At 43.4% G+C, this 26,877-nt stretch overlaps 1 protein-coding gene across 3 annotated transcripts in view; it reads right to left on the reverse strand.

The window, feature by feature from the left end:
- Positions 1-26,877, reverse strand: part of COL22A1 (collagen type XXII alpha 1 chain) — a 287,856-nt gene that overhangs the window by 125,596 nt on the left and 135,383 nt on the right. For all 3 annotated transcript variants that reach the window (XM_061607024.1, XM_061607022.1, XM_061607025.1), the window contains one exon: positions 23,955-23,993. In XM_061607024.1, coding sequence (XP_061463008.1) covers positions 23,955-23,993 — 39 coding nt within the window. The remainder of the gene's footprint in view (positions 1-23,954; positions 23,994-26,877) is intronic.

Raw genomic sequence — 26,877 nt, forward strand, 5'->3', positions numbered from 1 at the left:
AAGTCAAGATATATTATGTCCACAGCATTCCCACAGTCTACCAGGAAGGTTATCTGATAAAAAAAATGAGATTAGTCTGGCAGGATTTGTTCTTGATAAATCCATGTTGGCTTCTAGTAATCACTGCATTGTTTTCAAGGTGCTTACCGATTGACTGCTTTATAATCTACTCCAGAATTTTCCCAGGAATTGATGTCAGGGTGACTGGTTTGTAGTTCCTAGGTTCCTCCTTTTTGCCCTTTCTGAAGATTGGCACATCAGCCTTCCTCCAGTCGTCCGGCACTTCACCCATTCCCCACGATTTCACAAAGATAATAGACAGTGGTTCTGAGAGTTCAGCCAGTTCCTACAGTACTCTAGGATGCAGTTCATCAGGCCCTGCAGCTTTCAACTCATTCAAAGTGATTAGGTATTCCTCGTCCATTGGTCTATCTATCTCAAGCTGCAATCTTGCCCCTTTAACTTCATATTTCCCTGGAGGATCATAGACCTTCTTTTGGGAGAAGACTGAGTCAAAGTAGGAATTGAGCATTTCTGCCTTTTCTTTGTCATCTCTTATCATTTTGCCATCCTCACTGAGTAGCTGTACCACAATTCTTTGTCTTTACTATGAATGTACCTGAAGAAAGCTTTTTTGTTACTTTTGACATCTTTCGCTAACCTCAGCTTATTCTCAGCTTTAGCCTTCCTGATGCCATCCCTGCAATTCCATTCCACCTGTCTGTACTCTTTCTTCGTGGCATGGTTTTCCTTCCACTTCCTGTATGTGTCCTTATTTGTTTTCAGGTCATTTGTATATTTTCTGTGAAACCACATTGGCTTCTTCTGCCATCTTCCCCCTTTTTTCCTTGATGGAATTGTTTGTCATTGTGTCTTTAGAATTTCCTCTTTTATAAACTCCCACCCATCTTGGACTCCTTTTCTCATTAGAGTAGCTTGCCACGAAACCTTACTTACCCTTGTTCCAAGTTTATTAAAATTTGTTTTCCTGAAGTCCAGGGTAAGCATATGGCTACTCTCAGCTTTTGCTTCCTTTAAAATCAAGAACTCTACCATAATGTGGTCAGTTTCCTCCAGAGTTCCTGTAACTGCCACTTCATCCACCAAGTTATCTCTGTTGGTTGGAATCAAGTCAAGGATAGCTGATCCTCTAGTTGCTTCCTCCACTTCCTATAGAAGAAAGTCATCTCGATCACAAGTCAGGAATTTCTTGGAGGGGCCATGTTTGGCAGAATTTGTCTCCCAACAGATATTGGGGTAATTGAAGTCCCCTACATCATGCCTCCTTGAAACATTGGCAATTTGCTTTGCAAAAGTTTCATCCTTGTCTTCTCCTTGATTGGGTGGACAGTAGTAGACTCCAACCACCATATACTTTTTATTCTTTGTCCCATTTATTTTAATGCAGATATTCTCGGTGTAGCTACCAAGTTGATCCTCCTCCCTTTTTATTTCTTTTGTTCTTTTTGAACAAGTTATATCCTTCAGTCACTGTATTCTAGTCATGGGAGTCATCCTGCCAAGTTTCAGTTATATCTATCAAGCCATATTTACTCTCGTGTATTAAGAGTTCAAGTTCATCCTGTTTGTTTCCCATACTCTGGGCATTAGTATACAGACATTGAAGACCATGTGATTTACAGCCTGGCTTCCTTCCTACATTTTTGTGAAGACAATTACTGGGTCCCATTAGAGCTGTTCCCTCAGTTCATTTTACTGTGCACAAGCCTTTGTTAGGCCTTACCGACAATGTTACGTCTCCCTCCTCCTTAGGATTCAGTTTAAAGCTCTCCTGATGAATTTCTCCATGCTGTGGCCAAACACATTCTTCCCAGTCCTTGTGGGGTGCAACCCATCACTTGCCAGCAGTCTATCTTCCAGGAAGCGTAGCCCATGATACCAGAATCCAAATCTCTTGCGTCAGCACCACCTTTGTAGCCAGTCAATCACTCAGAGTATTTTCTTTCCCTTTCCACTCCTCTTCTAAGTACCAGAAGGACAACTGAGAAAACTATCTGGGCCCAAAGTCCTTGAGTTTTCCTTCCCAGAACTTCAAAGTCTGACATGATTTCTTCGTAGCTGTGCTTGTCAGGATCATTTGTTCCCACGTGGATAAGAAGAAAGGGATATCTGTCAGTGGACTTTATGAGTCTTGAGGCTGCCCAGACGTCTCTGCAGCTGTTATTTGCATAACAAAACCTTGCCCGTGAATAGCATTCACTCAATGGATGCTGCATCTAGTTTGGCCCTGAAATGTTGCAAACATGTCACTATTTTCATCTGAGGAATATTGGAAGGTTGGTATGCATAAAGTTATCCATCTTCTCCTGGTAAATCTGGAACAAGTCAAATAGGTTTATTTTTCCTGATTCGGACATCTTTTTTATATTAACATATTTGCATCCACCAGAAGGGAGTAATTCGTAACCAATCACAAAAACTCTCTGCAGATTTCAAGCTCATGAATGAGCTGATTCACATCTCTCTCTTTTTGGCCTATATTAATTGCATTCATGTTTGCAAATGGGCTGTGAACTCAACAACAGTGTGTTGACACTGCTGCAATAAACAGTTATGATGAATGCTCAAAGCTGCTACACAAAGCTTCTGTACACAGAAGCTGCACAAATCATTGCCCTCTTGGAAGCCCAGGTGCAGAAATCTATTAACTTAATTAGATTAAAATGCTATTAGTGACTTGGCAAAAGTGGTGCCAAAGAGGGGGTTGAGTTTCTTCCAGAGGTAAAATGATTCTTCACAGCTAATAGTTTTCTTTAGAATATTTGTCAAAAAATGTGGGAAGAGTCTCCAGCTCAGCAACTGCACATCATTCTAATTTAAAGCAGTTAGGCAAGATAGTTGCCTCCATTTGAGCGGCCAATCATGAAAGAACATGAGATACAGGGAAAACAGAGGTGATTCTGGTAAAGGACAAGGGCAATTCTCATGAACCTGGAATTCAAGGTGATGCATAAGTTTATAGAGTGAAATAATTGGGGGGGTGATTCTTAATCATAATTGCTTGAAAAAAATGAAATTTCTATTTACTCAATTAAAAATTCTTCAATTTCCCCACTAATGGAATGCTGAAACATGTATTTTCAAAGTATTCATCCTGTATGTTTAACCAACAGAATTCTGAATTTAAAAATGGGAGATGGGGCGTATTGCATTTGACCAGATGATATGCAGCTCTGTCTCAAAATTCATTAGCAAGACTTCAGATTCAGAATGGGAAAACATGTGTTTGTTTGTTTGTTTTATTTAGTAAATATATATCCCACCCTTCCTCCCAGTGGAGCTCAGGGTGGCAAACAACAAACAATAAAAACATCTTAAAAATAAAACATCTTCCAAAAAAAAATCTTAAAAACAATTCCACCCACAGATGCAGACTGGGAAATTTTAAAATTTCAGCTCAAAATAAGTCTGTTTATCTATTTAGATCTCATATTGCCCTATCTCAAAAACACAAGGCAAGGTACAACACTGAAAATCAGCTTTAAAAACAAGCTGGCCTCTAGACTTTCAGCCATCTTCTAGTCACATGGGAAGCTGCCTTATATCAAGTGGTCCCATCTGAATCAGGATTGTCTCCACTGACTGGCAGCAGGTCTGCAGGGTTCCAGACATGGGGTCTTTCTTAGCTCTACCTGGCGGTGCCGCGGGTTGAATCTGGGACAATCTGCACGCAAAGCAGGTGCTCTGCCAATGAGCTCACCAGGGGCTCGACTCATCGCCTTTATTGGTGATGCTCCCAAAATTTTCTTCATCCAACCTCTCCTTACCTCCATTTTAAGAGTCTTTGGTCCCCTGGGAAGGTGGGATGATTCACAAAAGTGGGATGACTTTCAGGTGTGGGGTACTTTACTTCAAATCCCCTCGCTGGATCGTCACCTAGTAGTGGTGAGTGGGCTTGTGTGTTCCAGTGAACCCTATGAGCGATGCCATCGGGAGTCATGTACTCCCAGCAGGGTCACCCATGGCGGTAAGGTCAAGGGAGAGGAACCAGATGAAGAACGATCCAAGAATGTCCTCAACAGCAGAACAGGCAGAGGATAACAGTGCATATGTTACAATGGCTGTGAAGGCAGATGAAGGCTGCAGCAGATAAAAGACTTCCAATCATTGTGGTACCCATGCCATTGGATCAAAGCCTTTTTCTGTCGAGATTGTGTGTTGATTGTTGTGCGCCGATCTCCCCACATAAAACAAATTCACGCACAGGTGTCTGCCAACCAACTTTATTTTGGAAGACAATCTTACTCGGTCATGAGTGATCGCCAGTCATTCATTCATTTCATTCATTGGCGATCACTCATGGCCAAGTAAGATTGTCTTCCAAGATAAGGTCTTTAACAGTGGGTCCGTAAGTGACTGTGGAAGCCAATTCTGGATCCACACAGCCTTCCACAGTGAGGACATAGGTTTCCGGATGGAAGATGGTCACAATGAGCACTTGTTTGACGTGCCTTTCTCTTAGCTCGTTTGTCCCGTTCACCCTGTATTTGTGTTTCTTCAAAGTCCACAACACCTTTGATAATAGCCGACCTGAATTTTGGATGTTCAGGGGCCAAGACTTCCTAGTTGTCGATGTTCATGTTACATTTTTTTAGATTTGCTTTAAGAACATCTTTAAACCTCTTTTGCTGTCCACCGATGTTCCGTTTTCCATCCTTAAGTTGGGAGTAAAGTAGCTGCTTTGGAAGACAGTGATCAGGCTTTTGAACAACATGGCCGGTCCAGCGAAGTTGATGTTGGAGGATCATTGTTTCAACACTGGTGGTCTTTGCTTCTTCCAATACGCTAACATTAGTCTGCCTATCTTCCCAAGTAATTCTCCAGTAGTAGTAATTCAAATCAATTTCACTGAGGCATCCTGGGATGCTTCTCTCTTTCTCTCTTTTGCACACACCCAAGCTACCACCCAGAGCTCGCAGGTGCTCAAGTGTTGGGTTGTTTTTTTTAAGAACAAAAGGCCATAGGAAGGGCCATAGCTCAGTGGTAGAGCATCTGCTTTGCTTGGTACACTAGGTCCCAATTTCAGGCCCTGGCATCTCCAGGTAAGGCTGGGAAAAGCTCCTGACTGAAATCTGTTAATCAGGAGATCCAATCAGGGGTCGTGCACAGCCAGTTGTGTAGTGGCAAATTCAGAAGTGCAGGGTATCTTCATGACACTCACAGCCACACCCCTCCTCTTTTTTTCTTTGCTAATGGGTTGAGAATGAGATGCTTGTTAATGCCTTTCTCCAACAACAACAAATGTCCCTAGCTGCCAATTGGCATGAAAAGGGAGAGTGTTAGCTACTGCGAAGAGTCTTCTCAGTGGCTGACTCACCACCTTTCATTCTGATTGGCTCCAATCAGCAGGAAAGGACAAGGAAGCGTGCTAGAAGTCTCTTCTCAGAGGCTAACAGACTCTCCTTTCATACTGATTGACTCGTAAGATGCTAGAGACATAGGGACCCTGCTGCGACCCTGCTCCCAAAAAAGTAAGGGGTCTAAGTCCCTACGAGACCCGGGACAACTACACCCATGTGCACACCATGCCAAATTCTGGCCTGTGCATCAACCTTCATTGGATCCTTCAGTCAGGGTTCATTTGCTTAGCAGCAACCCAGGAGAACAAGGAGCAAAGCAATGGAAAAAAAAAGAAAGTCGAAGTTGTAAATAAAACAAATACACCAGTTTATTGATGTGCAAAGCTTAATGGTATTACAGGGCTGACAGAAAAGAAGATAAAGGTAATACTAAAGGTAATATCCTGTTTAACAAAACCCTAGAACAGCAGTGCCAGTTAGAATAGATAATACTAAGCTAGATGGAGCAATGGTTTGGCTTAATATAAGGCAGCTTCCTCTGCTCTTATGCATGTTCTTATTTCTATGCACTTCCCAGGGTGTACCCTTTTGCTCCGTAATATAGCCCCTGTGTCCGCAAAGTGGGATTGCCTATGTCCTTCAACAGCTTCCAATAAATTCGGAGCAGCAACATGTGCTTTTAAACTGCAGCAGATGCACACTCCCAATTCCTTTTCACCCAATATTCACTGCTGTCTCCCCTTCCATATCATGACCCCAAACCCTGGATGGAGGATAAAAGGAAGGGGAAAGGGAAAGCCACTTCTGCTGCGGAGCTCAGCTAGAAATGATCCTTCTGTGCCCAGCCATGTGAGAGGGAAGGAAAAATACTGAATCCAAATGTAGTACCCCTACACCTTTCCCTCTAACAGGATTCATGGACATGATCTTGCTCCAGATTAGCTTCAGTTCCTTAAATGAAAATTTAAAAAAAGACTTCTACCAAAACAGATAATGCACCTGAACTTATTGAGAGAATGTCACACCATCCCAATTGTCACTTGAAGGAGCCATGTGAAAACGATGTTCACAGCGCCAAAGCATCCAGTAGATGTCAGTGCATCCTCAGAAAGGGTTGTCGGCCTTCCCGGTGAAGCAGTAAAGCAGAAAGAAACAGCTGCGCTGTTGTCCAAAGTGATGTAGAACAAAATAAAGCTGAAAACAAGCAAGCCCTGCGATTCCTGCAGTGCTGAGAGTTCGGCTGCTGAGATACACAATTACGTGGCCTTGAGACAATTATGTGCTCATTATTCTGGGTCACAGAAGGCAGTGAATAAAACCAAAATAAAACTCTATAATTACAGCATTTAAAAATAAATAAATAAACTAAACCTCAGTTCTTTTATCTAAGTATGAAACTGCAACTCCCAGGTATGGGAACTATTCTGTAAACTAGAAGACCTCCAGGAGGAGTGCTTCTCAAGTGGCAACATTATGATAGAGGAATTTCACCTGTGCACGATTCCCTTGGAAAAAAATGCAAAGCATGGAAGATAAATACGTATAATTGGCTCAGACAAAAAAGTAAAGGGCAAATTCTATGAAAGTCCAATCTGGCTATTGTGGCACATGCCTTAGGTCACATCTGCACCATACACCATATGAACACCATAAATTGAAGCTGAATCCTGAAAAGACGGATGTGTTATGGGTTTGGAGTTCTCACGTCCAGGAGGTGGGAAGACGGCCTGTTCTGGATGGAGTTGCTCTTTCCTTGAAGAAGCAGGTGTGCAGCCTGGGGGTACTCCTTGAGCCAACACTGTCACTGAAGGTTCAGGTGGCCTCAGTGGGCAGGAGTGCCTTTTTCTAGATGGTTTTCCAGCTTCAGCCCTTTTTGGAAAGAGATGACTTGGCCACAATGCTCCATGCTCTGGTAACTTCCATACTGGATTATTGGAATGTGCTCTATGTGAGGCTTCCTGTGAAGATGACTTGGAAACTTCAACTGGTCCACAATGCAGAAGATGGGGTTCCATTTAGATCTCATATAACCCCTGGTTTAAAACAGTTGCGTTGGGTGCCAGTTCATTTCCGGGTGCATATCAAACTGCTCACATTAGTGGTTAAAGCCCTAAATGACTTAGGTCCCAAACAGGGATGGGTGAGAATTTCAATTCAGTTCGCATTTCAAGCAGAATTTATCAAATTTGCAATTTCCATAACAATATGAGAACCGAAACACAGCTACTCTTTGAAATTATTTGAATTTTGGGATGCAGTTCACCAACTAAACAAAGTTTATAAAAATGGATATATTATTTCTTTTATTTATTATTTGATTTATATCCTGCCCTTCCTCCCAACAGGAGCCCAGGGCAGCAATTAAAGGAAAGTGTGCATAGAAAATGAATACATCAGGGAAAATGACACGCAAAAAGGCATGAAATGATGAGAAACGGCTTGCAGAACGGTGCACCTTTGTCAAAACTGCCTACAAAAATGTGTTTATTTGGAGAAATTCGCACCAAAATTGTGGAGACTTTTCATGAGGATTTTTTTTTTTAAAAAAAAATCTCAGATCACTGCAGAGATGTAGAGAACTGAATGTAACATTGGAATAATGGGAAACAGAGAACTGAAACAGCCGGATCTTCCCATCCCTATATCTGAAAGACCACCTCCTTCCCGGCAGACCATCTCAGGGGTCAGCAGAGGGGGTCTTTTTGGTAGTTCTGCCAGCCTTGGAAGCTCAGGGGATGGCCCAGGAGAGGGCTGTGATGATCCTGTATTAGTGTATATATGGTAAGTGCTGTTTGTTTAGAAGATATGTGGTAAGTAGAATGAAAGAGGAGGGGGGAGTGAATGGGCAGTAGAATGCTGGATGATTGGCTGAATGTTTAAAATGGCTGACAGTATAAATGAAAGGATGTCAGGTAAATCTGTGTGGATGTGAGGTGGACGTTGGTGGACTTGGGTGGGTTTGAGAGAGTTGTTTGTCAGGAGAGCGTGGAGAAGGAGGGGGGGTGGAGTTCGGATTAGTATTAGATAAAACCATATGCTTATGTGCCTTATGAAGAAATCTTGTTATCTTTGTTATCTGTGATTTAATAAATACTTAATTTGGTTTACCAGAGGCCTGATCCTTGGCTGGGGTTTCACAGACCAGAAGGGAGGGTGAGGTAAATACCAAGGCTGAAGAGTGACAAATGGTGGCAGCAGGGAAGGGAAGAATAACACCACAAGTATTCAGAGCAAACCAGAATTATAAGCAGTCTGAGTAAATCAAAGGGATTGGGACAGCTTTAGCACTCAGTCACAGAGGTAACCAGATAGAGAGACTCAGGCAGAGTCTCTGGGACTACTGGTTATAGGACGTGACTGGTGGTGCTGCCTAGCAGGGGGATCTGTTGAGATCTGTGCTAGAGCGGGGAGAGAAACCATAAAAAAGGACAGTCCGGACTGGTGGAGTCCCTGGTGGTGCCTAGAGACAGGCAGTAACCACGAGCAGGTAGGAACCTGACAGGGAGAGCCAGGGAAGGGCATCACACGTGGTGGCAGTAGCGGTGGGATACAAACAAAGGAGACTACGTCACAGGTGTTTGCTGTAGCGGTGGTACGAATACTAGAGAATCCCTAACAGTGGTGTGACAAACAGAAATAACAAAACAAGATTTCTTGTGAGAGTGACTGGCAAAGAGTGTGTGGCAAAGAGTGAGTGAACTCAAACACCATGGCTGAATATATAAAAATGAAAAGAGAGGAGCTGGTGGAGAAGTGCATAACATTTAATTTACCTCACGAGGGTAAAGGGGTAGATGAATTGAGGGTAGCACTTATAGGATTTGCAACTGCCCAGCAAAAACAACCTGTCAGGGAAGCGACCCCAGAAGGATACTCAAGCAATCCCGCTTATATAGAGTATTTGAGAGAAAAGTTAAGATGGGAACATGAGTTGGAAACTGAGAGATTGAGGAGGGAGGCTGATGAGAAAGAAAAGCAGCGGGTCTTTGAGGCTGAGGAAAAAGATAAACACAGGGAGTTGGAAACTGAGAGATTGAGGATGGAAGCTGATGGGAAAGATAAACAGCGAGAGTTAGAGACTGAGAAGTTGAAGATGGAAACTGAGAGATTTAGGATGGAAACTGAGAGAATGAGAGTGGATGCGGAATTACAGGCAGAAAAATTAAAATTGGATAGAGAGAAATTTCACTCTGAGGAGACAAGGAAAGACAGAGATGGAGCAAAAATAAAAATTACTCCAAAGAACTTTGTTGTCTATGAGCCTGGTCAAGATCCTCAAATTTATCTCACAACCTTTGAAAAGGCAGCTCAGTTGTGGGGGCTACCTGAAGATAAATACATGCAGTATTTATCAAACCTGATCAAAGGGGAATTGGCAGAGGTATACCAATATTTCCCCTCAGACAAGCCCGTCACCTATGCTGAGTTTAAAGAGGCAGTCTACAAAAGATTCAGACTGGGACCTGACTATTTTAGAAAGTTATTCCGAAACTGTCAGATCCAAGCAGGGAGGTCTTTTGTTGAACTGGGAGCAAAATTGATGGATATATTTGGAAAGTGGATGAGTAGTGCCAAAGCTCAGTCAGTGGAAGAGGTGAAAAGCCTCATGATACTGGATCAATTCTACCATCAGTTACCACCAGAAATAAGGCTCCTGGTCAAAGACCGTTCCCCTACATCGGTGCAGGAGGCCACAGAGATGGCGGATCACTTTGCCTCCAACAGAACTGGCTGGGTGGGGAAAACATCAAGAGAGTTTAAACCCAGACCATATAATGGTGGCAGAAAGGATGTGGTGCCACAGCGAGTGAGTCCTCCAGTAAAATCCGAAGGGCACAGGACACCCCAGAGTGGATCTGTGTACCCTAAAACAGAGGAGAAATTATGCTACAAATGTGGTAGACCGGGGCACCTACGTTTTCAATGTGAGGTTGCCAATCCCATTAGTAATCCTGCTCAGCCAAGGGCAGTGAAAACAGAGCCCAAGGCTTTAGAAACAGCGAAAAAGGTTCAGTTTTGCCAGATAAACTGGACAGAAGTAACAGACCTTGATTCAAGTCTGAGAGAGGAAGTGAGTGTACAAGGGGCAAATTATTGGGCATTGCTTGATACTGGTGCCGCTCAGACATTGCTGAGGCCAGATTTAATAAAATCTGAGGAAATATTACCTCAGGAAACGGTGAATATCCAAGGAGTGAGGGGTCAACCAGAAAGCTTGCCTGTGGCCCTGGTGAAAATGACGTGGAGAGGCCGAGAGGGCAGATATAAAGTAGGCATTAATGCCCAACAACAAGAACCAGTGATACTGGGAAGAGATGTTATGGGGGCACAAGGGAAAATATATGTGGTGACCAGACAGCACCTTGGCAGAGAAACAGAAGCTGTGTTAAGGGGGGCTGAAGCAAACAGGGTGGAATCTGTTAGCCAGCCTCAGGTCGCCATACCAACCACTAGCAGGCCTGCTGAAGGAGACAAACTGTATCAGCTGGTCTCTGGGGAAGAGACAGAGCATTTCAGAGAAGAACTGAATAAGGATATAAGTTTGAATCAAATAAAGGAGCAAGCCCTGACCCAACAGATTCCTTTCACTGACAAACTGAGGAATCAAGTTCTGTGTGAGAATGGGATTTTATATAGACTGTGGATGCCTGCTGAGAGAAAGGATGAATGTGAACCAGTGAAGCAATTGATAGTACCTAGCAAATACAGAACCAGATTGCTAGAGGTAGCCCACGATGTCCCATGTGCAGGACATCTGGGAATAAAAAAGACCAAGAGGAGATTGGCTGCACACTATTATTGACCAAACATCTCCAAAGATGTAAAACAACATTGTCTATCTTGTGGTATATGCCAAAAGGTGGGGAAAAGTGGAGTAAAGACTAAGGCACCCTTAAAGCCCCTTCCTATAATTGGACAACCCTTTTATAGAGTGGGAATAGATTTGGTGGGACCTTTTTCCAAACCCACAAGGCATGGCAAGAAATATCTAGTGGTGGTGGTGGATTTTGCCACCAGGTACCCAGACGCAGAAGCACTAAGATCTGTAGAAGCCCCTGTAGTGGCAGAGGCTTTATTAAAAATCTTTATGAGGCTGGGTTTCCCTCATGAAGTGCTGACGGATCAAGGCACTGTATTCATGGGAGAAGTGATGCAATGTATGTGGAAATGTTGTGGTCTAAAACATCTAAAGACCACTACTTACTATCCCGCCACTAATGGGTTAACAGAGAGATTCAATGGCATTTTGAAGGGCATGATCAGAAGCTATGTTCAAGATCACCCACAAGACTGGGATGAACGGTTGGGATGCTTCTTATTTGCGTACAGAGAAGTCCCTCAAGAGTCAACAGGCTTCTCACCCTTTGAACTCATGTTCACTAGAAAAGTGAGGGGACCTTTGGAACTGTTAAAAAATTCATGGGAAGGAACCCTGGGAGAGTACAAAACATCTGTAGTAGATTTTGTATTGGAATTCCGCAATAAATTAACATCAGTGATGGAGGTGGTGAAAAAGAATTTGAGTCAAGCACAGCAGAAGCAAAGTTACTGGTATGACAGAACAGCCAGGGAACGTGTGTATGATGTGGGAGATATGGTTATGGCGTTCATACCCAGGAAACATGACAAATTACAGGCTAACTGGGAAGGACCATATACCATCAGAGAAAGGCTTGACACAGTGACGTATGTAATCACCACAGACCAATTAAACAAAAGCAAAGTGGTTCATGTAAATATGTTAAAGCCTTACCATACCAGGGATGCACAGGTGTTGCAAGTTAAGAACATAAGAACATAAGAAGAGCCTGCTGGATCAGGCCAGTGGCCCATCTAGTCCAGCATCCTGTTCTCACAGTGGCCAACCAGGTGCCTGGGGGAAGCCCGCAAGTAGGACCCGAGTGCAAGAACACTCTCCCCTCCTGAGGCTTCCGGCAACTGGTTTTCAGAAGCATGCTGCCTCTGCCTAGGGTGGCAGAGCACAGCCATCACGGCTAGTAGCCATTGATAGCCCTGTCCTCCATGAATTTGTCTAATCTTCTTTTGAAGCCATCCAAGCTGGTGGCCATTACTGCATCTTGTGGGAGCAAATTCCATAGTTTAACTATGCGCTGAGTAAAGAAGTACTTCCTTTTGTCTGTCCTGAATCTTCCAACATTCAGCTTCTTTGAATGTCCACGAGTTCTAGTATTATGAGAGAGGGAGAAGAACTTTTCTCTATCCACTTTCTCAATGCCATGCATAATTTTATACACTTCTATCATGTCTCCTCTGACCCGCCTTTTCTCTAAACTAAAAAGCCCCAAATGCTGCAACCTTTCCTCGTAAGGGAGTCGCTCCATCCCCTTGATCATTCTGGTTGCCCTCTTCTGAACCTTTTCCAACTCTAGAATATCCTTTTTGAGATGAGGCGACCAGAACTGTACACAGTATTCCAAATGCGGCCGCACCATAGATTTATACAACGGCATGATGATATCGGCTGTTTTATTTTCAATACCTTTCCTAATTATCGCTAGCATGGAATTTGCCTTTTTCACAGCTGCCGCACACTGGGTCGACATTTTCATCGTGCTGTCCACTACAACCCCGAGGTCTCTCTCCTGGTCGGTCACCGACAGTTCAGACCCCATGAGCGTATATGTGAAATTAAGATTTTTTTGCTCCAATATGCATAATTTTACACTTGTTTATATTGAATTGCATTTGCCATTTTTCCGCCCATTCACTCAGTTTGGAGAGATCTTTTTGGAGCTCTTCACAATCCCTTTTTGTTTTAACAACCCTGAACAATTTAGTGTCGTCAACAAACTTGGCCACTTCACTGCTCACTCCTAATTCTAGGTCATTAATGAACAAGTTGAAAAGTACAGGTCCCAATACCGATCCTTGAGGGACTCCACTTTCTACAGCCCTCCATTGGGAGAACTGTCCGTTTATTCCTACTCTCTGCTTTCTGCTTCTTAACCAATTCCTTATCCACAAGAGGACCTCTCCTCTTATTCCATGACTGCTAAGCTTCCTCAGAAGCCTTTGGTGAGGTACCTTGTCAAACGCTTTTTGAAAGTCTAAGTACACTATGTCCACTGGATCACCTCTATCTATATGCTTGTTGACACTCTCAAAGAATTCTAATAGGTTACTGAGACAGGACTTTCCCTTGCAGAAGCCATGCTGGCTCTGCTTCAGCAAGGCTTGTTCTTCTATGTGCTTAGTTAATCTAGCTTTAATCATACTTTCTACCAGTTTTCCAGGGACAGAAGTTAAGCTAACTGGCCTGTAATTTCCGGGATCCCCTCTGGATCCCTTTTTGAAGATTGGCGTTACATTTGCCACTTCCCAGTCCTCAGACACGGAGGAGGACCCGAGGGACAAGTTACATATTTTAGTTAGCAGATCAGCAATTTCACATTTGAGTTCTTTGAGAACTCTCAGGTGGTTGCCATCCGGGCCCGGTGATTTGTCAGTTTTTATATTGTCCATTAAGCCTAGAACTTCCTCTCTCGTTACCACTATTTGTCTCAGTTCCTCAGAATCCCTTCCTGCAAATGTTAGTTCAGCTTCAGGGATCTGCCCTATATCTTCCACTGTGAAGACAGATGCAAAGAATTCATTTAGCTTCTCTGCAATCTCCTTATCGTTCTTTAGTACACCTTTGGCTCACTTATCATCCAAGGGTCCAATCGCCTCCCTAGATGGTCTCCTACTTTGAATGTATTTATAGAATTTTTTGTTGTTGGTTTTTATGTTCTTAGCAATGTGCTCCTCAAATTCTTTTTTAGCATCCCTTATTGTCTTCTTGCATTTCTTTTGCCAGAGTTTGTGTTCTTTTTTATTTTCTTCATTCGGACAAGACTTCCATTTTCTGAAGGAAGACTTTTTGCCTCTAAGAGCTTCCTTGACTTTGCTCGTTAACCATGCTGGCATCTTCTTGGCCCTGGTGGTACCTTTTCTGATCTGCGGTATGCACTCCAGTTGAGCTTCTAATATAGTGTTTTTAAACAACTTCCAAGCATTTTCGAGTGATGTGACCCTCTGGACTTTGTTTTTCAGCTTTCTTTTTACCAATCCCCTCATTTTTGTGAAGTTTCCTCTTTTGAAGTCAAATGTGACCGTGTTGGATTTTCTTGGCAATTGGCCAGTTACCTGTATGTTTAATTTAATAGCACTGTGGTCACTGCTCCCAATCGGTTCAACAACTCTTACATCTCGCACCAGGTCCCGGTCCCCACTGAGGATTAAGTCCAGGGTTGCCGTCCCTCTGGTCGGTTCCATGACCAACTGGTCTAGGGAATAGTCATTTAGAATATCTAGAAACTTTGCTTCTTTGTCATGACTGGAACACATATGCGGCCAGTCTATGTCCGGGTAGTTGAAGTCACCCATTACTACCACATTTCCTAGTTTGGATGCTTCCTCAATTTCATATCTCATCTCAAGGTCTCCCTGAGCATTTTGATCAGGGGGACGATAGATCGTTCCCAGTATTAAGTCCCTCCTGGGGCATGGTATCACCACCCACAACGATTCTGTGGAGGAGTCTGCCTCTTTTGGGGTTTCGAGCTTGCTGGATTCAATGCCTTCTTTCACGTATAGAGCGACTCCGCCACCAATACGTCCTTCCCTGTCCTTCCGATATAGTTTATATCCAGGGATAAACGTATCCCACTGGTTTTCTCCATTCCACTAGGTCTCCGTTATGCTCACTATATCAATGCTCTCCTCTAAGACCAAGCACTCCAGTTCTCCCATCTTGGTTCGGAGACTCCTAGCATTAGCGTACAGGCACTTGTAAGCAGTGTCTCTCTTCAAGTGTCTTTGGCACTTGTGGTTTGGCCTATGGTAATTTTGCTCTTTTGAATTTATATCCTGTGCCCCTGTTCTCACAACGCCTACTTCTAGGCCTACCCCTTTTAAAATTTCATCATTTCTTTGGTTTTTATCCCAGGGGGGAGGTTTATTCCGAACCGGACCTTTCTCAGCTCCTGTCGGGTTTCCCCCCTCAGTCAGTTTAAAAGCTGCTCTGCTACCTTTTTAATTTTAAGTGCCAGCAGTCTGGTTCCATTCTGGTTCAAGTGGAGCCCGTCCCTTTTGTACAGGCCTGGCTTGTCCCAAAATGTTCCCCAGTGCCTAACAAATCTAAACCCTTCCACCCGACACCATTGTCTCATCCACGCATTGAGACTGCAAAGCTGGGCCTGTCTGGCTGGTCCTGCACGTGGAACCGGTAGCATTTCAGAGAAAGCCACCTTGGAGGTCCTGGCTTTCAGCATCCTACCTAGCAACCTAAATTTTGCTTCCAGAACCTCACGGCTGCATTTCCCCATGTCATTGGTGCCAATAAGTTACCTTATTCCCTGAGGAAAGTGGGCCTGAACTTCCAGATTTGGTACAGGAAAGCAAAGACAAAGGAGGGGTAGATCAAGTGGAATGGTCAGAGGAGGTGGAGGAGGAAGTAAAGGAAGAGATTCTGAGAGTTTTGAAAAACTATGGGAATCTCTTCAGCAATAGACCTGGCCAAACCAGTATAGCCAAACATTCCATTAATACTGGAGATCATGCCCCAAACAGATCTATGCCATACCGTGTGAATGGGAAAGTTTTGAGTGAGATCAAAAAGGAGGTGGAAGATATGCTGGAATTAGGAGTGATCAGGGAATCCATCAGTCCCTGGGCCTCAAGTATTGTCCTGGTTCCGAAAAAAGATGGAACGACCAGGTTTTGCATTGATTATCGGCTAATCAATAAAATCACGGTCTCAGATGCGTATCCTATGCCCAGGGTAGACGCAATGTTAGAGTTATTGGGGGCAGCAACCATTATCTCTACGTTAGACCTCTGTAAAGGATTTTGGCAAATGGAACTAGACGAGCAATCCAGAGCCAAAACTGCCTTCAGTACACCAGATGGGTTATATGAGTTTGTGACCTTACCCATGGGACTAAGGAACTCACCAAGTTCATTTCAGAGGCTAATCAATACTGTGTTGCGAGGCATGTCAGATTTTGCAGTGGCCTATATCGATGACGTGGCCATTTTTAGCAAATCGGTGCCTGAGCATGTCCAACACCTGACAACAGTATTAGAGGCCTTAAGAAAAGCAGGCCTCACAATAAAAGCTAAGAAATGCCAGTTTGGGCTAAAGGAAGTAACCTATTTAGGACATAAGGTGGGGAGTGGGAAAATCACCCCCTTATGGAGCAAGGTGGAGGCAATACAAGCGTGGCCGATCCCCTTAACCAAAAAAGAAGTAAGGGCATTTCTAGGTGTGGCTGGTTTTTATAGGAAGTTTGTGAGAAATTTTGGAGAAATAGCAACCCCCTTGCATGAATTAACAAAGAAGAAGTGTTCTGAGCATGTGGTATGGACGGATGAATGTCAGAAGGCTTTTGATCTGCTGAAGCAAGCCTTGTGCCAAGGACCCATATTAATAGCACCAGACTATGAGCAACCATTCATCATGGCTACAGATGCGTCGGACCTCGCGCTGGGAGTCGTCTTGCTGCAGGAGAGAGAAGGCACCAGACATCCAGTGGCGTATCTGAGTCGCAAGCTGACGCCGAGGGAGAAAAACTACTCGTCGGTCCAGAAGGAGTGCCTAGCGGTCGTGTGGGGACTGAATAAGTTGCGCCCATATGTGTGGGGACGAAGATTCACGGTAACAATGGATCATCGGTCCTTGTTATGGTTGCAGACTATGAAAAACCATAATACTATGCTGCAGAGGTGGTCCTGGGCCCTACAAGACTATCAAGTGGACTTCCAGTTCATAAAAGGCAAGGACAATGTATTGGCCGATGGACTGTCAAGGCAGGTGGCTGGGACTGCAGTGACGTGACCAGACGGAGGAACAAAGAAAGACATTTTCCCCAGAGAGACTTGTTATATTGTTAACGCAACGTATAAATCCTGGAACAGGAATAATACTCTGCCATTATGTTAAGGGGGGGGAATGTGATGATCCTGTATTAGTGTATATATGGTAAGTGCTGTTTGTTTAGAAGATATGTGGTAAGTAGAATGAAAGAGGAGGGGGGAGTGAATGGGCAGTAGAATGCTGGATGATTGGCTGAATGTTTAAAATGGCTGACAGTATAAATGAAAGGATGTCAGGTAAATCTGTGTGGATGTGAGGTGGACGTTGGTGGACTTGGGTGGGTTTGAGAGAGTTGTTTGTCAGGAGAGCGTGGAGAAGGAGGGGGTTGGAGTTCGGATTAGTATTAGATAAAACCATATGCTTATGTGCCTTATGAAGAAATCTTGTTATCTTTGTTATCTGTGATTTAATAAATACTTAATTTGGTTTACCAGAGGCCTGATCCTTGGCTGGGGTTTCACAGACCAGAAGGGAGGGTGAGGTAAATACCAAGGCTGAAGGGAAACAAATGGTGGCAGCGGGGAAGGGAAGAATAACACCACAAGTATTCAGAGCAAACCAGAATTATAAGCAGTCTGAGTAAATCAAAGGGATTGGGACAGCTTAAGCACGCAGTCACAGAGGTAACCTAATTGAGGGAGACTCAGGCCGAGTCTCTGGGACTACTGGTTATAGGACGTGACTGGTGGTGCTGCCTAGCAGGGGGATCTGTTGAGATCTGTGCTAGAGCGGGGAGAGAAACCATAAAAAAGGACAGTCCGGACTGGTGGAGTCCCTGGTGGTGCCTAGGGACAGGCAGTAACCACGAGCAGGTAGGAACCTGACAGGGAGAGCCAGGGAAGGGCGTCACAAGGGCATTCTCTGTGGCGGCGCTTAAGCTGTGGCACTCCCTCCCCACCGAGGCGCATCTGGCAACTTCACTGTACAACTTTTGGCAAATGCTGAAAATGCACTGCTTTACCCTGGCCTTTGACAGCTGAGATGTAAATTTTTAGGACCCACCCTATATTCTGTGATGTTGTTTAGGGTGTTTTTAACTGTTTTCATTTTGTGTTTTAAAATTGTCATAGGGCTTCTGGGTGAAGGGTGGGGACTACTACTACTACTACTACTAGTAGTACTACTACTACTAATACTAATAATACTAATACTAATAATAATAATAAAAACACTATTGTACCACTTTAACAGCACTGCCTTCCCCAAAAGCATTCTGGAGCTTTAGTCTGTTAAGGATGCTGGGAGTTGTTAGAAGATTCCCTGTTCTCCTCAAACAGCAGCAGTTCCCAGAGTTTCATGGGAAGAAGGATGGATTGTTAAACCACTCTGGGAATTGTAGCTCTGTTCCAGTTGTAAAAGCTCTAAATCAGGGGCAGCCAACATCATGCTCTTCAGATGTGTCAGTCTACAACTTGCATCATCCCTGACCATTGGCCAGGCTGGCTGGGACTGATGGGTGTTGTAGCATCATTGGCTATCCCTGCCCTAAGTGGTTTGGGAACAGAACAATCACCTTTTCCTACATGGGCATGATTTCTTGCTCCCTGAACTGTTCTGTAGAAGCTCTCCTTGATGTGCCATCAATACCTGAACTATGGTTGGTTGAGACACAAGAGAGGACAGCCTCCCTCCTGAAGTCCCTTCTTAACAAGGCACACTCCACCCCCTTTTGATAATGCCCTTCTCACATTCCACTGCAAGACCTTCCTTTTTTAGCAGGCATTTGACCTGCGTCCCCCGCTAATTTTTAATCTCCCTAGTAAATTTAGTTCTGAAATTGTTTTATCTACTGCTTCATCTTTGCTACTGGTAGTAATCTGCATTTTGATATCTTATTATTTTACTACGTTGCAACTCAGCTTGAGCATTTAAATGGAAAGGCCAGGTTACAAACATCTATACGTGTGAGCCAACCCTGGGGCAGGGCAACTGCATGAAATTTGATACCATAGTGGCTAGTGATGTTGTATTCTGGAAAAATTAACATGATGGTTGCCTGGCAATAATGGGACCCAAGCAGCCATCCATCTCCTGCCAGTTAAACTATGGAATTTGCTCCCACAAGATGCAGTAATGGCCACCAGCTTGGATGGCTTTAAAAGAAGATTAGACAAATTCATGGAGGACAGGGCTATCAATGGCTACTAGCCATGATGGCTGTGCTCTGCCACCCTAGTCAGAGGCAGCATGCTTCAGAAAACCAGTTGCCGGAAGCCTCAGGAGGGGAGAGTGTTCTTGCACTCGGGTCCTGCTTGCGGGCTTCCCCCAGGCACCTGGTTGGCCACTGTGAGAACAGGATGCTGGACTAGATGGGCCACTGGCCTGATCCAGCAGGCTCTTCTTATGTTCTTATGTTCTTATGACTAGATGCGCCTTTGGCTTGATCTACCTGGGCTCATTATATGTTCCCATGAGAGGATCATTTGTGAGGGCCTCTTAAAAACTGTTGCCTGACCTGATGTGTGTTGCAATGAACAGTTGCTTCACAGAGCCCCTTAGATTTGGGCAAGCTCCTGAAATATAATGAAAAGGAGACCAGCCCTAGTTTAATCACGGGTTTAAAATGCTAACAGAAGATGCCTCTTTTAATCCTCCATTATATTTGCAAAGAAGGTGTAACAGAAAAAAAATCCTCATTTGGTGTCCCATTGTCCTAGTTTTGAAGATGCGCAGGAAAAGTGCACTGGTATAATTTGCCAAGCGGAAATGGCCACATTTGCCGATAGTAATAAGGAGAGAATGTAGCTAATTTTGCTGTGGCAGCCCAAGTTATTTTATGAAGTTCACATTGCAGACTGAACATTGGCTTTCTGACGTGTTGCTGTTGTTGAAGCTTCATGATTTCTGATAAGTGTGGTGTAGTGGTTAGTGTGTTGGACTATGACCTGGGAGACCAGGGTTCAAATCCCCACACAGCCATGAGCTCACTGGGTGACCTTGGGCCAGTCACTGCCTCTCAGCCTCAGAGGAAGGCAATGGCAGACCACCTCTGAATACTGCTTACCATGAAAACCCTATTCACAGGGATGCCATAAGTCGGAATCGACTTGAAGGCAGTCCATTTCCATTTCAATTCTCTTCATGCTTGAAACTGACGGCACTAATCTGTGTCTTGAACTTTGTTATGGCCTATGACTAAAACAAATAAAATTGAGCAGAACTGAAACATATATACTCCATTGTTTTAAGCTTATGGCAGAGAGAAAGTACCAGATAGTGATATTTTTGGACATCCACACAGTTGTTTAACTGGCATTCAACAAATCTCAGAAATTCACTATAATGAATGAATGTGGGGACCTGTGATAATAATTCACAGAGCTGGGACAGAGGGATGACCTTGTAGATATCTCCAGCCTTCTCCTCTTCTCAATCACTCATGTGGCTACTAAGAACATATGAAGAGTCTGCTGGAACTAGTCCAGCATCCTGCATGCTGGCCAACCAGATGCCTGCGGGAAACCTGCAAGCAGGACCTGAGTGCAACAGCAACTCTCCCCTCCTGCATTCTCCAGCAGGCACTAAAATCAGTGTAAGCTAGACTTACACTGGTACTCTCAAGATATTGATGGACTACAAGTCCCATCAACTCCAGCCAGAATGATCATTGGTGATGAGTGAAGGGAGCTAGAATCCTACAACATCTGGAGGGCACCATGATGACTACCCCTAGTGTAAACAGTGGTGTTGGAGAAGCAAAGTGGTTCATCTTCAGACAACAGCCTTCACAACCCCGTTTCCCCTTTGCCACTAGGATGATGGTAGCAGTGACCCAAATGGCAAAGGAAAAAGAAAGCTACGGAAGGCAATGCTGCCTTCCAAACTGTTTCCAAAATAAAAACCTCTCCTACCATTAAGCTACAAGTGCTACTGCTCGTAGCAATCGACCGATCAGTCTATTTCCAGTCCATATCACTTTTGCAGGTGCTTATTCATAAGTCTGTTCCATTGCTTTTTCACATTTATTTTGCATGTTTTTACTACTTTTTTTTTTTTGAGGCAAGAACTGTGTCGCAAATTTTGATGCAAATCCTGACTGATTTGCTACATTCTGATCCATACATTAGTTGGGAGGTGCAGACCAGGTCAAGTCAGAATTTGCAAATTTCTGAATTCCCCAAGCATCTTTTTGCTGCTGTCAGCCCAAGTGGCCAAGGTGATGAAGAGCCGTTCATGGTGCAGCCTTTTGGAGGACTGGACTCAGGAGGAAGCCCTATGACCCATAACCTTCTTCTTCCCCTTGGCCAGCCGTTAGGAGCAGTAAATTAGCTGTCCTTTGTACTGCAGAGGAAACAAACAGCAAGTAATTTAAGTCTAAAACTCAGGGAACATTTTTTGCAGTTCCAGTTAGGCAGGATTTTGTGGGGTGGGGTGGGGTGGGGTGGGGGGAGTTCATTGGTCAGCAACCTTAGTTGCTCAAAAGAAACTTCTAAGGAGTTTCGAGGGAAGAACAGAGAGTTCTGACAAGACCAGCAACATTTCTTGGGGAACTTTTCCACACCTTGAGAACACCAAAGAAAGCCTCTTTCAAAACTTTCAAAAACAAAACTCCCTGATGTCAGAACAAAAGAACAGGTCAATAGCATTAGGTGCTAATTCAGCCAGACAGTGGGTGAGAACAAGCCTATAATACAGCTACAGCTGAATGCTCTGCAGATCCAAAACCTCTTTGCATTTTGAAGAGGTGCTTAGTTCTTTTGCCAAGCAAATATAAAACAGAAGCAGCACTTGGCACAAGCACGCTGGCACCGATGCCAGACCTGTCAGACAGATGTCGGCAAAATGTGGCCAGCAGGTGCACTTCTTCTGAAGAACCCCCTTGGCCACTGAAGAACGGCCCCAAGAGTCTTCTACTGGCAAGAGGACTGCAGTGACACAGCAGGATAACGGCAGATCAGATCATTTGCTGCCTACACCCCCTTTGCTGTCCATTCAAGGATATTTTGTACAGATGCAGCATCTGGTTCCCAGACAGAACCTCATAGCTGATCTTTGCCAGTTTTTGAGGTAATCTGATTAATAACCCAGGTCTTAAAATATTGTGTTGGCCAACAGCTCATAGAATGAATGGGAGCTTGCTTACACATTGTCCTTTCAAGCTGACTCCAACAAGCACTGCTCACCAGATGTCCTCTAGAGCATGAGTTCTTTTGTAGCTGATTGTCCACATGGGCAAAACTGGGTCACCTCATTAGGTGTTTGCCAAATGGGTGGCCCCACTCATGTGTAAAAGTTGGGGAGTGGGATGGGGAGATAAGGATCCATCTGCTGGTCAGATCCAATTCCTGATGCCTGGAACTGGGTGGAGCATGTCATCTCCATCAAGGGCCACCGACATACAGCTGGAAAAGCTGGATATAAACCATGCAGGAGAAGAAGCCGTGACAACTCAAGCCAGAATTCCAACAAGATCAGAAGGATCCAGTATGATTCCTACAGTATGATACCTACTATTGGAAGCTTGTAATTGCTGTTTGTTTGTTTTTCTTTTAATAATGTTATTTGTTATTTAATTTTGAGAATTGTATTGTTTTATTGATGTATTATGTTCTATTGATGTATTGCTATATTCGTGTCTTTTGTAAGCCGCCTTGAGGGCCTTTTGGCCATAAGGCAGGGTATACATTTAATAAATAAATAAATACATATATTGGTAGCTGACGTGGCAAGCCCACTGGCCCTTCTCCTTTTTAATGCTGAGATCCCCAAAGACCTATTGCATTCTGCCAGATTCAGATAGCCTGCAACATGATTGGATCGAAAGCATTGTATATGTATACAATCTAATTTATATTACCATTCTGTATTCTTTGATTCCAAGAACACAGAGCTATTGAACAGAAATTGGTACAAGGAAGAACATTCAGCATCCTTTGAAAGTTTCCACTGCCAGACCTGTGAAATAGCCTCTGTACTCTATGCAAGTTCAGCTCAGGAGGGGAAGAAAAAAACAGCACAGAAAACCTGAAAATTTGGGGTAAAAATGGTAGACACACACCCAGCAGCCCAGAAACATCATCAGTGCCCATCAAAATAAAGACTGTGGTAGTGATGAGCCCATGTGACGCCAACACATGGAGGGAGCCAATGAACTCACAGCACATGTCCTGCATCACACACACAGCATGCAAAATGACACCACCATGGCTCCACTTCATCAGACCCAGTGGCACAGCCAACAATGATCCTGCTACTGCAAGCCCCCATGTATCCCTGCAGGCAGGGCTTCAAATTCTGTTTGTATCATGAGCACTGAATCCCCTTATGCTACTCTCAAAATGGGGGTGGAGGGTCCTGCATAGCTCTCCCTCTCTCTCCCTCTTCACTCTAACTCCCAATGTAAATTAATATTAATTCCTGCAAATTACACCAGTGTGATATAGTGCTTAGTGTCCCTGATTGGGATTGGGTTCTAATTCCTGGTTCAATAACTAAGCTCTCCAAAGGACCTGGGGCCAGTCACTCTTGTACAGCATAACACAGGGGTAGCTAAGTTGGTACCCTCCTGATATCACTGTATTACAACTCCTATCATCCCTAATAATTGGCCATGCTGGTTGGGCTGATGGGAGTTGGAATCCAACAACTTCTGGAGGGTACCACATTAGCTACCTGCAGCTAATTTCATCGTTTTGTTGCAAAGGTGAAATGAGACAGGAAGCACCATAGATCCCACCTTGGTGGAAGGGCAGGACAAACAACAACAACAACAATAATAAAGTAGCATTCTTCATTTGCTCTGAGTATGATCATACCTTTTCTCCTCTGTCCCCTTGGCCAGCTGCTCCTCCACCCTAAAAGAAGAGGATAAATCCATGTTTTGCTAACTATAACATAAGAATTCTCAGCAGTTTTGACAGTGAGCCATCACTGCCAGTGGATGTTCTAAGACACTCCAAGAGCAGCTAAGACAAAACTAATAATAATAAGCCAGTAGATCTCAACCATGAGTAGACCCATGGAAAAGAAATGTAGAAAAGCTGCAGGGCTTGGGGGTGTGGCTTAAGCCTCCCCCCCCCCAAAAAAAACAGGAGCCTTCAGAGATGAAGAAAACAAAGCCTTTGGATCATCTTGAAAAAGCTTATTCTGATATTGTGAAGAAGTAGGCCTTTCAAACGTTTGGTATTCGTTTTCTATTTGGAAAATGATTGATTTTGCTTTAGAGGCTCTCTTGCATAGCAAGGTCAAGCATTCAGAGGAAATGTACAAGGGGAGGTTTTGCTCAGGAGGTTTTGCACAGGAGGGTCAAAACTTCAGCATAGGAACCTGGCAATTAAGAGGAAACAGAAGCTTAACAAACACTATTTTCTCCTCCTGATTGGCTAAAAGTCTGGGAGGGGGAGTGAAAATACTGTATATATGTCAAGGTAGAAAAAAAGGTAGGAAGTCAGAAAATTGTGAAGTCAGAAGAGCTGCAAGAGGGCTGAAATACTTGAAGAGGGCTGGAGAGCTGGGATGTGTTAGAACACTCAGATGGGCCCTGCATCAGAAATAAGCCTAGAGAAGGCCACAAGGGACTCAGAAGCAAACTGATAAACTTTGGCTGGGTTAGGGAAACACACCAGAATAGGTATAGCTGTATGTGCTTCTCTCTCTCTCTCTTTGCTTGTATGGATAAATTAACCCCCTCCCAAATAAATCATTTTATCAAAAACAGCTTTACTTGTTACCTAACTAAAACCTTAAGTAGAAAAATACACTTGTTATTCATCCCATGCCTAAGTGCCATACTGTTCTACCCAATTCAGGGAGGAGGCTAAGCAAGGTAAAGTGTTGTAGAGGCAGCCAGAGAACAAAATAAAGATATCCACTTGCGAGCAGTGAAACTAACAAGAAGGATTGGTTGGTTTGGATAGCTGGCTTCCCTCGCTTCCCTCTCATGATGCAATCTGTAGCCAGAGCAGTGGTGGCTGGTGCCCATTGAGACTGGTGGGGCAGGGGACTTCCCAGGAGGATTGCTCCGCCTGTGCTGCCTCTAAGACGGGCTCCCGTCTTGGATGGAACTTTTTCAGTTTTAAAACCAGTCAGAAGGGCTTTTTGACTGGGGAAAATTTCTTCCGGATAAGGAAGAAACGTAGAGATTTTCCACAGAGCTTTGTTGTTTGTTGGAGGCTGGAATTCATTAGAATTTTCTGTGAAAGAAGGTCTTCCAGCAGCTCGGACGGAGCTAGGATTTCCAACCAGCTCAACTGATTAAGTGAGACTTTTTTTTTTCTTCAAAGAAAAACGGATTAACAGGCAAGCATTCTCCTGTCTTTTCTCATTATTTTGTTATCAATATAGCTAAAGAGATTTGTCAAAGAACCAGCAATTAAGAAACCCTGGGTGAGTCATAACTTTCACTTTTATTCACGGAACTAAGGGGAAGAAAATAGAAATAGCTTATCTTTATTTTTATTGCAAAAAGCTGGCATGGAATTCAGCATTATAAAGATTACAAACGGATGAGGGGTTTCTAATTCAAAGAGAAACATTTTTTTTGATTTATAAGACTTTTGAGTAATATATGTCTGGGACTATTTTTCCAGTTTACTTTTTTTTTTTTGACGAATCTGCTCATTCTTCCTGCCACTAATTATTTGGAGGCTGTGAATTAAAATTGTTTTTGCACTTTCGGACATACAAGAGATAAGGCAGTTCGTGCTGTCTAGAGGTGACGTCAGCTGGCTTGAAAGATTAACTCCTTTGTAACTGGATAAAGAAATAAACTGTTCTTTGCTTGGGACATTGGAAATTGAAGGGGTTTTGTTTTTTTGGTTTTAAGAATGACAATCAAGAAGGTGGTTGAGATCATGGATGTACAAGAAGGGACTTTCTCTTTAGATATGTTTCAGAAAATAATGAATAGGATTAAGCTAACAAAACAAGAACTGAGAAATAATAGACATGTGATGAAAATTGAATTTGGTGAAATGAAACAGGAGCTGAAAGAAATTCAGGATTTTATGAGAAAGGAGAACAAAGATAAATCTGGAAAATCAAAAAAGGATGAAAGAAAAATTAAAGGGAAGGTTCAAGCCCTGGAGATTGGATTAAATATGGTCTTGGAAAAAGATTTGGATTTCCTGGCTGTGATGGATCCTGGAGACAAATATTACTGTTTGGAATTCAGCGCTGTCCCTGAAGGAATTGGTGAAGAGATTGGAGATAAAGATATCATCGGTTCGAAAAAATTCTTGGACTGGAAGGATTTGATGGAATTTGAAATGGAGAAAGTTTACAGAATTAATTCCTGTTTTGTGACAATGAAAAACCCTTCAAGAGATGTGCTAGTGCATTCTGTAAAAAAGAGGAACAGAGATGCGGTTTTGCAACAATACAGTGATACGTTCGGAAATGATGGCAAGAAAATATTTGTGATGAAGGAAATTCCTATCAGACTCTTATTATATGACTATGACAGCAAGATTATTGGGTGCACAAAGATGGAAGATGGAATCAACACGGATAATGGAAGAAGAGCGATTTGAAATTACTGGATTTAGCAGACTTGATGAGTTGGATTAATTGACATGTCTATCTAGAAAAAAAAATGATGGACATATATCTCAAGGATTGGAAACTTCTCTTTGACTTTTTGTAGAAGAATAAAATGATATGATGTTAATGAGATTTGATACCAACTAAGATAACTGCTGGAGGAAGGTGATTTTATAATTTATCAAGAGACAGGCTTGT

Source organism: Rhineura floridana, chromosome 1 (genome assembly GCF_030035675.1).
Source record: "Rhineura floridana isolate rRhiFlo1 chromosome 1, rRhiFlo1.hap2, whole genome shotgun sequence".
NCBI lineage: Eukaryota > Metazoa > Chordata > Lepidosauria > Squamata > Rhineuridae > Rhineura > Rhineura floridana.